The sequence below is a fragment of the Terrapene carolina genome, unplaced genomic scaffold, assembly GCF_002925995.2.
Source record: "Terrapene carolina triunguis isolate 2854851 unplaced genomic scaffold, T_m_triunguis-2.0 Scaffold67, whole genome shotgun sequence".
Lineage (NCBI taxonomy): Eukaryota > Metazoa > Chordata > Testudines > Emydidae > Terrapene > Terrapene triunguis.
In genome coordinates, this window is record NW_020664418.1 from 9,783,208 (window position 1) to 9,797,243 (window position 14,036).

The 14,036-nt window shown below is 57.5% G+C and overlaps 1 protein-coding gene across 1 annotated transcript in view; it reads right to left on the minus strand.

Annotated features, from left to right (window-relative positions):
* NR2E3 (nuclear receptor subfamily 2 group E member 3) overlaps positions 1-9,686 on the minus strand; it is a 14,966-nt gene extending 5,280 nt beyond the window's left edge. The window contains exons 1-6 of the mRNA XM_024213788.2: positions 9,629-9,686; positions 6,494-6,644; positions 4,315-4,418; positions 3,555-3,818; positions 2,278-2,459; positions 973-1,213 (exon numbers count right to left, since the gene is read on the minus strand). Of these exons, the coding sequence (XP_024069556.2) occupies positions 973-1,213; positions 2,278-2,459; positions 3,555-3,818; positions 4,315-4,418; positions 6,494-6,644; positions 9,629-9,686 (1,000 nt within the window). The remainder of the gene's footprint in view (positions 1-972; positions 1,214-2,277; positions 2,460-3,554; positions 3,819-4,314; positions 4,419-6,493; positions 6,645-9,628) is intronic.
* Between the last annotated feature and the right edge of the window lie 4,350 nt (positions 9,687-14,036).

Sequence of the window (14,036 nt, forward strand, 5' to 3'; positions counted from 1 at the left end):
CGCCGCCTGCCCTTGCTTCTTTTCAGGCTTCCCGCGAACATCTGATTCGCGGGAAGCAGGGGACGGGGAGGAACAGGGGGCGAAGCGTTCAGGGGAGGGGAGGAGGGGGAAGTGAGCTGGGTACGGGGTGGACAGCTGCAGGGCCCTCTTAGGCGCGGGGCCCAATTCAGCCGAATCGGCTGAATCGGCCTAAAGCCGGCCCTGCACATGGGGGGTCACAGGCCTCACCAGGTGGCCAGGAAGCCATTGTGAATGACAGCCACGGAGGGAGGGGCATAGAGTTCCCAGGAGTTCACTGAGCAAAGGTGCAAAGATCCTGCACCCAACCTCCTCAGCCACTGCTGCCCAGTCCCCTCCCGGGTCACGCTCCTGCCACTGGCTAGATCTCAGAGTCTCACTGCTGACGGTTTGTGGGGGACTCGCGGTGCGAGCATCTCTCTGTCTGAAGCTTTGGACTCCACGATGGGCTTCATACAGCCCAGGAGGGACCCAATGATGCTCTGCTGGCCCTGGACAGATATAACCGGTGTCTCCAGGGCTGGGGGTTGCTTCTCCAAGGTCCCGATGGCTCAGATGGCCTTCTCGCCCTGGGTTGGGCAAGAAGGAGCTGGGATACCGGGGTGGGCAGGGGCTGCAGGTTGGGACTGATGGGCATTGGCAGAGCTGCAGGGGTGGGGGGAGGATAGGGCTGGAATACTGGGGGGCAGGGACTGCAGGTCAGGACTGAGGGACGTTGGCCGGGGGAAGATAGGGGGAGGACAGAGCTGGGATACCGGGGGGCAGGGGCTGCAGGTCCGGACTGAGGGGTGTTGGCAGAGCTCCAGCGGTGGGGGGACAATAGAGCTGGGATACATGGGGGAGGGGGCAGGGGCTGCAGGTCCGGACTGAGGGGCATTGGCAGAGATGTGAGAGCGAGGCCGCCTGCCTTATGGCTGTCCCTAGCCACTGTCCTGCAGCACCAGCTGGGCTCACCTGGTTTGAAGAGCACAATGGCCTTCATGCACGCGAACTCTGTGGGGTCTATGGTCAGGGACTTGAAGCGGCTGATGGTTTCCTGCAGGATGCGGATGTCCACGCTGGCAGACACCAGTTTCCCGTGGATGTTGGGGGAGAGCTCAGGCACAGAGAGCAGCGGGCAGCTTTCCAAGGGCATGGACCATTGGATGGCGCAGAGCAGGAACAGCTCGCTCCAGGCTTCCTCCAGCAAAATCACCTGCCAAGGCACAAGAGGAAGGAACATGTGAGCTATGGGACGGGGCCGTCTGTGTGTGTGTATAGGCGGGTGTACAGGTGTAGGCAGGTGTAGGTGTACATGTACGTACAGCATCTAGCACGCTGGGGCCTTGAGGCCTGATTAGGGCCTGTAGCTGCTACTGTAATACAGACATTAGATCCCCTTTTATGTGTCATCTCCCACGGGTTCTGAAAACGAGTTGCACAGCAGCAGCCACCACCCGTGTGCCTGCCTTTCGGTCTGAGTGCTACTGGCCCAGTCGCCCATGACCACCTCACACATGGTCTCATCACAGCACCGCTCCACCAGGGCCTGCTGCCCCCTAAACCCCGTGTTCCCAGCCACATGCTTAGTAGACTGGTCACAAAGTGAAAGCCACCAGGATGCTCCAAATGCGTCTGCTCTCTCCGGCCATTCCTGGGGGCTATGGCTCAGGAGGGGACATCAGGAGAGCTGGGTTCTGTTATGATAACTGGGTCTACAACTTCGCCCCAACTGTGAGCTCGGCTGTGAACAGAGCATGAGTGTGCTGGGGGGGGGGGGTCCTTTAAAAAATACTCTCCAGCTGAAGGGAAAGGCAACAAAGGCTGTTGTTCACATGAAAGCCTCACTTAGCATTTTACATTTCAAAGGCTTTCACTGTTTTCCCTTCTTTGCTGTATCTTTAACAAAAGGTTACAAAGGGTTTTTAAGGGTGTTTGCCATGGTGCTAACTGCTAAGCAGGCTGAGGTGTCTCCAAACCAAACCTTGTGTAATTTGCACGGAGCCTAGGTTCTGTTAACACTTTTAGTCCCAGTCCTGCCATGTGAGCTGAGACAAATCATTCCCCCCTCTGGGCCTGCGATCTGGGATGATGCCCGAAGGGTGGGAGGTGAGTTCATCACTGTTTGCAAAGCGCTCGGGAAGGGGCCCGCCCAGAGCTGTGTTGTCTGCTGCCTAGTCAGAGCCCTGCTGTCTGGTCCTGGGGTCGCCTCACCAATGTGCATCACACCAGCCCAGAGGTCACTAAACGGCAACCCAGTTAGTCCAGATCCCACCTCACCTGGTCCCTGAAGGGTAGATTGGCGAAGACGGGCAGGTTTTTTGCCCACTTCACTGCCATGAAGAGGAGGCGGGCGGAAGTTTCATAGACGCTCTCAGGGCTGGCGGATGGGTAGGGGGACATCTGGTACTCAGTCGAGGTCCTCTCGGGCTCGTTACCTGTCACATCGATGTTCTCGTCGGCTGGAGGGAGGAGAACAGCTGGGTCACGGACAGCAGCAGAGCTCACAGAAACTGCCCCAGCTACTTCAGGGACCAAGCCAGGGCTGGTCTGAGTCTTGCTGCTCATGGGCAAACACATGGACAGCCCAAATTCGAGGGGGGGAGGAATCAACCCATTTTCTCCTCAAAATCCCTCTAACATTAGCCAGGTTTCCCTGATTTCTGTTTGCCCCTTAGCCAGGCTCTGCAGCCCTTCCAATGCAGCATCAGTCCCCAGCCCGAGAATCTGAAACAGCGGGACCACAAGTTGTGTGATACGGCACCTCTAGTGGTCCGAGCTGCTCCAGGAGCAAAAGGTGAGCACAAGGCAGAAAGGTAGTACCTAATTTGTGCCAGCCAGGGCTGATTTCCCCCTCCCCCCCCCCCCGGCACCTCTAGGCCTGGCAGTTCAGGGCCCCCGGCACCTCTAGGCTTGGCAGTTCAGGGCCCCAGCACCTCTTTCATTACAAATTAAGCACTGCAGGAAGGGAAGCAGTTTGGTGCCAGCAGGGGGAGGGGCAGCAGGGCACCTTGTTGCTGATGATGTCTGAGGCATATGGCAGGACCTTTGCAGGCAGAGGGAAGCTCCACTGAAGACTCATCCACTCAGGGACTTTAGTGGCTGGTGCACGCTCCTTGTGCAGGGGCAGCCTGGGTTTGCACAGGGGGGCTGCTCTGGGTTCTACAGGAGAGGTTTGCGTGGTGGTGACAAGGCCTGTGTGGCCCTTAGCTGAGACAGGCCAATTTCCCTGGAGGCAGCTGCAGTCTGACAGCAGCCTGGGGCCAGACGCCTCCACAGCTGAGGTCAGGCAGCATTGTGAACTCTGGTCCTGCAGGGGCTGCTCTGTGAATCCCAAGGGCTGGGGAACCAAGCGAAAGGGCTCAGGGCTCTGGCACGGCAAGGAGTGCAGCCCCAGGCCCAGGCAGGGACATAGAATTGATGCTGCTGGTGCCTCACGCTGGGAACGAGCTCACCCCCCGCCTCAACTGGGTCTGTGCCACTTGCCGTTGCTGATACCCCAGGCTGGCACGGGTATTGCCACAGCCTCCCTTCCCACCCTGCGCCCAGCAACCCACCGTCCTCGGGTTCCAGCTTGGCACAGGTCTCTGCTGTCATCAGGCTGGCCATGAAGCGGTGGTTACTTGGAGGAGTGGGTGCCCGAGGTCCCAGGGTGCCCGGCACAGAGGAGCCGGGGCCCCTAAGGCTCGGCAGGGCAGGGCAGGGTGGCGGGGGGGCCTCCCGCGTGGTGGCCAAGTGCGCAGGCTTGAGGTCTGTGTCCAGCGGGATGCTGTCGAGTCTGACCTGGGCAGTGCTGCGGGGCTGGCGCTCGTTCTGCACGGCTGGGGATGCAGAGCAGGATGGTTAGGGGTAGAGGGTCTGAGCGCTGACACGCACAGCAAAGAGCACCAGGCCCTGTCCACCCCCTGAGCAGCCACCCCCAGCCTCCCTGCAGCACGGTCGTATAGCGAGATGGGCACTGACTCTCTGCCCTCTCCTTCTAGCTGAGGGTGGCAAACGCCCTCCCAGCCCTTCATCTGGAACCTGGCAGTCCTGGTACTATCCTCCCCACTGCACAGCCGTGGGGACCTAGTCACGGCAAAGCTAGGGGCTGGCCCTGTCACCTAGCTGTGTGCTCTGGGCAGCAGCCTCTCCACCTGTCCCGAGCAGCCTCTGAGCTCAGCTGTCCTGAGCTCCTCTCTGCCCAGCACCCGGTGTGGGCACCCGGTACTGCCCAGAGAGCAACAGCCCCGGGCCCCTACCCAGAAGCTCTCACAGTCGAAGGGCTGCAGGTGTGGCCTTCCCGGCCCTGCGCCCTCTGGCCCCCCCTGCGCTCACCATCCTTGTTCATGCCTGCTTGCAGGCACTTCTTCAGTCTGCAGGCCTGGCATTGGTTCCTGTGGGCTTTGTCCACGGGGCACATCCCCGTCCCAGCCTGGCACCTGAAGAGCAGATGAATGCAGGCCCAGTTATCTCAGCCCTCCTTGCGTGGCACCTGGGGGAGGAGGTGTTTCCCACAGTCCAGGATGCTGCATCTGTCCCATAACTAATTGACTAGCCAGGACAAGGTGCTGACACCCTGGGGTCAAACCCATGGCTGGGGATTGCACCATAACCTACCAGGAGTCCCGCAGTGCCCACCCCCCTCAGCCCAACAGCCCCACTGTGCCCTTCCCCTGCAGCGCCCACACCCCAGCACAACAGCCCTACAGTGCTGGCCCACCCCTACTCCCCAGCCCAACAGCCACATGGTGCCTGCTCCCCAGCTCAGCAGTGACCCCCCCCCTCGCCCAATGGCCCCATGGTGCCCACCCTGTGCAGCCCTGCGGTGCCTCCCCCGACAGCCCAGCAACCCTGCACTACCTGCCCCACAGGCTGCTGGACAGGGGGCTCAGCAGGGCTGACTTTGGGGATGGGGCGGCTCCATCAGTCTCCGCTGGACCCTGCTGCTGAAGACCTTCCCATCAGTCCCGTCCCAGAGCTGTGCTCCAGGGCTCCGTGTGGCACCAGGGGTGACCAAGCGCGCAGGGCGCAGTGCGGGCAGGCCGGGATGCTAACAGGCCCTGTGGCTGACCCACCTGCTGGCTGGGGTTCGTGGTTTCCTGGCTGAGTCCTGGCAGAGAGGTGCCAGCCCGGCATGGGGCCTAGAGCACATGGTCTGTAGTGCGCGGGCCAGGAGGGGAATGGCCTGCCATGCGCCAGCCCAGCACGGACCTGGCCCATCTCCCCACACTGGTCTGAGCCTCGGCTCCTGGGGAGAGGGGTGGAGACGGCTCCAGTACAGTCCGGCTCTGTGGCCATGGCACAGCCCCTCTGAGGGCTCACTGCTGGCTGGTGTGAAGTGGCTGGGGCTTGGGCAGTGCCCACATGGCAGCATCAATCTGGGGAACCATGGAGACGGACCTGGGCAGGACTGGTGGGTGGGGGGAGCTGGCTCTGCCCTGGTTGGCTCTAGGGCCATCAGGCCAGGAGTGAACTCGGAGATGTTTGCCAAGGGGGGGGGTGGGTCTCCTGAGATGGGCGCCCAGCACCACCTCCTGCTGCGATGTCGGGGGATGCTGGTGTGTATCCCACATGGAGACAGGGTGCCTTTGCCTGTGGTCACATGGGGCTTAGGTAGGGTTACCATATTTAAAAAAAGAGGACACTTCATGGGGCCCTGGCCCTGCCCCTTTCCCACCCCTGGCCCCGCCCCAACTCCGCCCCAAAGTCCCCGCCCTAACTCCGCCTCCTCCCCTGAGCCCCCCGCATTCCCCCTCCTCCCTCCCAGCCACGCAAAACGTGCTGCCCGAGCGCTACCGGCTTCACGGTTTGCCGGGCAGACCCTGCGCCCTTGGCCGGCGCTTCCCCAGCGCAGTTGGAGCCCGGGAGGGGAAGCGCCCAGCCGGGGGCGCAGGGTCTGGAGGCTGCCCGGCAAACCATGAAGCCGGTAGTGCTCAGGCTTCAGGCAGCCCCCATGCCTCCGGACCCTGCACCCCCAGCCGGGCACTTCCCCTCCTGGGCTCCGGTGGCTGCTGTGCTCCCTGAACTCCTGGGCTCTGTAAGCGCCCCTGGAGCCCGGGAGGGGAAGTGCCCAGCCGGTGGCGCAGGGTCCAGAGGCATGGGGACTGCCCAAAGCCGGTAGCGCTCGGGCAGCTCGGCTCTTACAGAGCCCAGGAGTCAGGGAGCACAGCAGCCCCCGGCGCCCGCTCTAAGGTAAGCCAGGGAGTATTTTTCCCGGACATGTTCGGCTTTTTGGAAATTCCCCCTGGACGGGGGTTTGATTACCAAAAAGCCAGACATGTCCGGGAAAAAACGGACGTATGGTAACCCTAGCTTAGGGGTTGGCTGGCTGCAGGTCCCTGAACCCCCTGTGCCAGGGCTCAGAAGGACCAGCCTGCCCTCACGGGCACTTAGACACCTGCCCCCAGGTGCCAAAGCCCAGGCAAGGGCAGCCCCAGAGCCAGCAAAGCCCCAGAGCCACAGGCACTGCCTCTCCCTGGCCCTGTGAGTCCGGGTGGCAGCGCTCTCCTCTCACCTGTAAATGAGCTTCCTCCTCACGCTCCGCTTGAAGAAGCCACTGCAGCCGTTGCAAGCGTAGATGCCGTAGTGCTTCCCGCTGCTTGTGTCGCCGCACACCCGGCATGTGAGCACCGGGCTCAGGGCTTTGCCAGGGGCTGGGCTGAGCCCTGCAGGGCAAGAGCAGGAAATCAGCACCTGGGCACCACGGCCTGGAGATGACCTCATCCCCTCAGAGCCCAGGGCTCGGCTATCGGGGTGGGGGAGCCAGCCCAACACACCCATCCCAGCGGGACCCAGGCGTGAGCAAGCAGCACAGGCTGGGGAGATTCAGGGTGGATAGGCCTGAGTGCTGGAACGGTGCAACTGAGCAGATGCAATAGAAAACAGCCCTATGGCCCATAAAGCCAGGGCTCAGGGCTGGTCCCCCCCAACTCAGAGAGGAGGCACAGAAGGGATGGGGGCTCCAAGAACAATCAAATGCTTGGAGAGAGCCTGGGACTGTTTAGAGAGGTGTAGAAAATAGTGATTAGGATGGGGCCCAGCTCTCCCCCTGCCTTATAACACAAGAACAAGGGGACACCAGCAGCACTGGGCAAAGGCAGGGAATCTAATACCATTAAAAGGAACTCCTCCTTTATACAGTGTGCAATTAGCCGGTGGAACTCACTGCCACTAGATATCATGAAGGCTTAGGAGGGCTCAGCAGAGGATCGTGCATTGATGTGGGCAATGTGAATGTCCCCATCACATTAGATGGGGTCCGAGGGGCTACCGGTTATAAACCAGGAGGGCACGAGCCAACCTCTGTCTGGTGGGGGTTGGGAAGAAACTCCGCTATGGCAGGTTCTTGTGTCACTGCCCAGAACAAAGAGCCTGGTGCTGGCTGCTGTTGGCGCTGGGGATGGGTGCCTGGTGGGATCCCCCATGGCAGTCCCTGTTGTTACTGAGATTTGTTATCTGCATTGCAGTAACACCTGGACCCCACTGTGCTAGGTGCTGCCCAGACAGAGCAAGAAGCCAGACCTTGCCCTGGAGAGCTGTGTCCCCGCAGAGGCCAGCGCTGAGCAAGGCGGGTCCCTCGGGGAGGACGCAGGGCTTGGGGCACAGGGGATAGGACAGCCTGGGCTCTCTGCCGGTGGAACGTTCCTAACCATTTATTTGGCCGGGAGCTTCCTGTGTTGAGCTGGGAACTAAGGGGAGGGGGTGTGTTAGAGCAGGTTTGGCTGGGCTACAACAGCTTTCCACTCTAAACCTTTGCAGGCCTAGAGCTCTTGGACACACTGGACTTCGGGGGCTGAAATTCCCCCCACAGGCCATGCTGCTCTAACCCCCAGACCCCACTTCCCTCCCAGACCTGGGGCCTGAGTCCAGGAGTCCTGGCTCCTAGCTCCCTGCTCTAACCGCTAGCCCCCAGGAAGCACTCTGCCTGTGGAGGCGTGTGTTGTTCTCAGGGCAGCGCTGAGTGGCCAGGGCTGTTGCTGGCTGTGTTTGCTGTGAGCTCCCAGCCCGCTGAGCATCATGAGGCCCTTCAGACACGTGGCTGCAGCACACACCCTCTGCTGGGACACTCAGCGGATCCAGCCCCAACTCTCGCCCACAGCAAGCAGAGGCATCACTGCAGAAGGGCTCTGTCCTGTGTGCCTGGGATTGCCTCTCAGATCTCCCCCCACCCCAGGCCCATGCAGTGTGAGTTGAATGGGGGCCAGCCTATGGGTGGGGGTAGCACATCCCCTCCAGGGGTGAAAGCCCCACTCCACACACCCCTGGCAGTGATGCCCACTGCCCACCAGCTGAGCAGCGATCTCGGCTGTGGGATTCCCATGTGCTGATGCTGGGTACAGGGCTGCTAAGCTTTCCCTGGCCAGTAACATCCCTGGGCACATGGAAGAGGCTCAGACAGGGCCAGGAGAAAATGCTCATTAGCCAGCCCTGCACGCGTTAAGCAGCTTGGCCCCAGCTCAATGGGGAACTGGGGCTTTGCCCTCCTTGTGAACCATCCCCCTCCAGTCCTACTTTCCCCCACATGGGACAAGCCCCTCCTCCTTCTCAACCTCTCCCTATCCCCCCAGTCAATAACAACACACAGGTTTCCAAGCCCATTGCTCTGCCCCAGGGGGGCGGGGGGGGGGCACTTGCCGAGTCCTCTACCACCTGCTACCGGAACACCCACAGGGGCTCAGTCCAAAGAGGTAGGAATCAGGAGTCCCGGTTGCTACTCTCAACTCTGTCCCTGACTTGCTGTATGGCCTGGGCCCAGCTCCTTCCCCTGCTCTGTGCCTCAGTTTCCCCACCTAGAAAATAGGGTTATTGGTCTCAATTGGGCTTTGCAAAACACCTTCAGATCAGGCCTGGATCCCAACCTGCTCAGGAAGCTGAGCTTGGCAAACCAAATTGCTCCTTAGTGTTCAGCTTTTAAATACATTCTCTGGGCTGGGGGAGAACAGATCTGCTAACACAGTCACTCTGTGGGCTCCAGGGACCACAGCCTGAGGATTTCATTAGCCCAGTGTCTTTCTCCTGGAGCAGAATTCCTTACATTTCCTGAAAGCTCCAGGATGTATTGACATTTTGCCCGGCCCTGTGGGCCTGGGTATTTTCTCAAAGCTCCAGCTTCTGGAGTCAGGGGACTTGGTGCAAATCTTAGCTTGCAATTCTTTTAATAGTACATCGCTAGAAACTCATGATCCCTGCAGGCTTAAAATCCAAAATGACGAGTAAAAAGAACCTGACATTTATTATTTTTAAGCCAATCTCATGATTTTGGGGGGCCTGAGTCAGGATTTTTGAACACTTGGGGTTGGCAGCATGGCTCTGGGAACCATGCTCCAGCCGCAGGAACCCCCTCGCACCATTATGCAGTGGTACCCCGGTCGCTCTGTTTGCTCCCAGCACTAATTCACCTCCCACCAAAGCTAACAAGCGCCGATCGTTAGTGCTCACCCATCAGCCAATGAGCATAGATGCGCTAAAGCAAGTTCTCTGCAACTGTCTGTCTGTCTGCCTAGTTCCAATCCCTGCATTGCTGCAGTGTCTGGGCATCTCCCTGTGTCCCAGGTGCCAACCCACGCCCACCCTCGTGGCCATTACTGCATCCCATGGTGGCACTGGCCCCAGAGGGCGCATGGGCACATGACTCAGCATCGCCCCTTACCTGACTGGCTGTCCTCCAGGCCAGCGCTCACGGTGGACTCAGCGGGGGACGTGGACATGCTGGGGGTTGTGGCTGGAGCACAGGTGACCGACAGATGAGCTTGCGGGAGTGTGGGGGGCCCGGAGCCCTCTCCCTCTGTTTTATCCTTCAGCCTCTCCTCGGCTGGGATGGCCCCTCACACAAGGGCTATTGGGCCCAGTTGCTCCCTGCTCCCCAGCAGTTAGCACAAGGTGTCTGGAACAGGGGGAGGTCCTGGCTTCCTGTCACCTGAATCGGTGCTGTTGCGTGGGCAGAGAGCAGATGGGAAGCTCAGGCCTGATAGTCTATGAGCTGCTCCCCGTGGTCGGCTGTGGGGCCAGGGAGCCAGGTGCCGCTTGCAGCTCCTCTGGCTCTGCGGGCTAGTTGTGTGTGTGTGTGTATGTGCCTCACGCTCTCTTCAAGGCTCCTAAAGCAGAGCTGGGAAGATTAGTTCTTAACGCTGTGTAAGCAGATGCCTGTTTGTCATCCTCTTAATCTTTAGTGTCTCTGCAAAGGTGGATCAATCAGCCACACCATGAAGAATTAAAAAGGTGCTGGGACCCATGAGCGAGCCCTGGATGGAACCAGCTCACTGTAACCCTAGACCCAGTGACATCAAACCCGCTGGGCCTACGGGGACTTAACAACCCGAACTCCCCAGTCGCTCTCTCAATGCTCCTTTCTGTTCCCCTTGGAGGATGATTACAGCTCATTTGTTCAGCCTTCGCTCTGGATGGCAGAGATGAGCCTTGGCTCCCGTTCCCTGTCGGACATTCGATCTATCTAGCTCCCTGCCCCCTGGCTGCTAGCAGGCCCAGGGCCATCAGTTGAGGGTTTGTGGAAAGGGGGCGGGGATCAGCCTTTATCCAAGGGCACCAGCTAATCATAATTCAATATTTCATGAGGCAGGTTTTCTCAGGCAGGTAAATGCACCTGATTCCCTGTGCTGGCTGGAAGAGTGGCCCCTGCATTACTGAGGAGGGGGAAAGGGAGGAGCCCGGGGAGGATAATTACAGGGTTTTTAGGAGAAGGGGCCTCTGTTAACACAGTGATCTGCTGGCAGGGCCTGCCAAGAGAGTTCAGGGCAAGCTGTCAGCAAGGGAGGCCGGGGCGCTCCCTGCCTCCGCTGAATTGCAGTGGGTTGTGCTGGAATGTGGAAGGGTGTGCTTCCCGGGATGGGGTTGGGGGGAAGCTATTGAGGGATGGGCCCAACCATGCCGCCAGCTTCTCAACCCTAGGCCAAGTTTAAGCACTGAGCTGATCACCCCCTGATGTGGGGGAGCTGAAATCCAGACCTGATGGCTCCCAGCTTGGGGTTCAGGCTCAGCCCTTATAGGGAGGGGGATGGGAAACCGAAGCCGGAGTAGGCCATTTGGTTCAGGCCTTTATCTCAAATGAAGGCTCCAGGCAGGCCCCACTACATGGGGAAATTGACCAGAGTAGCTACTGCGGAACAGCGGCCAGGACGGCTGTACTCCTCTGGGACTAGGGATTGTCCACACCCTGAGCGATTCCAGAGGTGCTGTTGGCCTTTCACACCCTGGCTGACTCTGGAATAACCTTGCCATATAGACCAGCGTTCTCTCCCTGCGCTTCAGGCTGCCAGCACAGGGCATAGTGCAGCCTGCGGGAGCGTCTGCCTTTCCCTGTAGCAGCCGGGGGCACATGCAGCCAGTACCACCAGGAGATATACATGAGTGGAACTCATTACCATGACGCCCCAGTTGTTTCTTGCTTGAGGATCTTGTCCCATCTGCCTGGCAGCCCTCACCTGGTTGCTGCTCACTGCTTAAGTGCCCTCCCCACCTCTCTGCAGAACAGTGAAGGGTGTTGAGGCAAGGGCATTTAGAACTGGGAGTTGGGAAGATGGATGAGAGAACATCTAGGGAATCAGGGAACCATGAGCATCGAGAGAGGGAGCAGGTTTGCATCTCAGTTTTACCAACCCCATGTCTTCAAAATCATGAGTCAGGCCCAGAACATCATAAGACTGTAGAAAATAAGAAATCCTGCGTTCTTTTTATTTACTTTCTGGGCTTTCAGCTGTGAAGGGTCACTTCTTTTTGCTTTTCTCTGCAACCATGAGGGCAAGAAACTTACTTTTTTTCCTAAATGAAAGCCCAGAGTATATTCACGGGACTCTAGGAGCTGGGGTTTTAAGAAAAACACCGAATATTATGAAACTTGCACTAAAAGTCATGTACGTTTTGGTAACACTGCCAGCTGTGCTTGCAAACTGACTATTTACTGAAACACAGTTATTTCAATTATTATTTGTATTATAGGAACAGCTAGAGGCCTATACTGGGTGCTGCAGAGACACAGTGAGAAACCAACCGTGCCCTTAAAGCCTAACGAGGCCAAGAGGTGAGATAGGAAGCGATTTGCCCAAGGTTCACAGCAGGCCCGTGGCAGAGCCAGAAATAGAAACAGGGCTCTTGAGCCCCAGTCCACCCCCCTGCCCACTAGGCCATGTTGCCACTTCCACAGAGCGTTTGAAAACAAAGTGGAAAACGTGCAAACTAATCTACAATTAGAAGCATTTATCGAAACAAAGAATTGAGAGCCAAACCATGAGTCGTTAACACAGGGAGCAGCTTCCCCTGAAACTAACTTTTGAGTGGAGCTCATTCCCTTCCCAGCACATTCTGAATGGCTTGGGTCAGTGGCCATTACCTGGAGCCTATGGTCCGTCATTCAGTCAGCCAGAGCAATACCCGGTACACAGCTTACACTGTGCTGCCTGTGTTATCCCCTAAACTACAGTAATTACTGGGCGCGCTCACGCACTCCCTGCAATCCCTCTGAACTAATCCATTTATTCTGTATAAGTAAAAAAGGGGGGGAGGGAAGATGATAAAATAGGTTTAATGGAGGCTGCTAGTTTAACAAAAACAATTAGCCCTGAGATTGAAATAGCAGCTCTGAGTCAATCAATCCCTAGGCGTAGTCATAGGCCATATGGTCGTGGTGGATGCTTCATCGGCCATTAGTAACAAGGTCATAATTAGTCCCCTGCCCTGATCTCTCTCCCGGAACCCACTCCGCAGCTCGGAGCTGGCCAGTTGCAGGCTACTTTCTCCCTCCTCCTGTCCTCTGCAGCTGGGAGCGTACCCTGGGCAAGCGCGCCAGGTTTAAAACGCCACTGTGAGGACAGGCTTCCCTTCAGCGCTGGGCAAAAATTTTCCTGTGAAACCTTTTTTTTGCTAAAAAAAATAAATAAAATAATTGCAGATTTGGTTCAACCAAAACAATTCCCACATGCCGCTCGATTTTGGTGTGAATTGTTTTGGCCAGAAAAAAGGGAAAAAAATTGGATGTGTTGAAATGGTTGATTTTGGCATTTCCAAAATTAAACGTTTTGACTTTTTGTTGCCGATCCACACTTCAGTTTGGACAATCCTTCAATTTCAAAAATGCTTTACAATATTTTACCCGCCTCAAAATGAATCCAAGTGTTTTATTTGACCCCAAACTAGTTTTGTAACCAACCTTTTCAGTTAGCCAATGCAACCCTTCTGCCAGGTGGACCCAGCAGCAACAAGGGCCGGGTTCAGTATCTAGCAGTTCCTTTTCAACAATACAACACAAAACCAGCTTGAGCCCCAACCCAGTGACCTGGGACAATTACACACCACCCCCTGGGTGCCTCTAAGAGGCAATACTTCCCCTCTCGCAAGCACAGAGTCTGAGTGTAGCAAAAACTTTTAATAAAAGGAGGGAAGTAACTCAGCATTAATTTGGGAAAACACCGCAACTAGGGTTCATAAACACAAACCATGAACAAAAGACCCACCCCGAATTAAGTTGGACAGTGTCCTTTTCCCCTCAGGTTCTTAAGTCCAGCAACCCAAAAGTCCCTTTAATGTGCCCGTCCCTTCTCTGCACCCCACTCAGTTGCTGTCCTTGGCCAGTGCAGCCCCAGAGCTCAGAGGTTCATCTGCAGAGTTCACCTCCCACCCTGTGATGGGGGTGGGAAGGAGGCACCTTGCACTCTCTGCTACAGGCTCTCGCTCATCGCCCCAGCTGCCGATTGCTGTGTTTCTCTGGGGAGCTTTGCTCTGGCCCTCTCCACCAACCACCCTGCTGAACACTCAGCAAGATGTCTTCAGGGCCCCCCACTTAACACAGCTCTCTGATTTCAGCTGTTAGTAGGGGAGTCTCACTGCTGGTGCATACTAGGTAGTCTCTTGCAATAGAGACACTGTCCTAAAGTAGATCTAAATATCAGTGATTTTAGCTCTGCAGCCTATAACAAGACTCTCAATTACCTCTTTTATTCAACCATCAAAAATGATGTCCAGGGACCCATCACCTAGCACAACTACCTCTCTGCTTATTAGGCTTTGGGACCCATGTCCCCTGCCTAGCGAGTGCTGTTCAGTTGAAG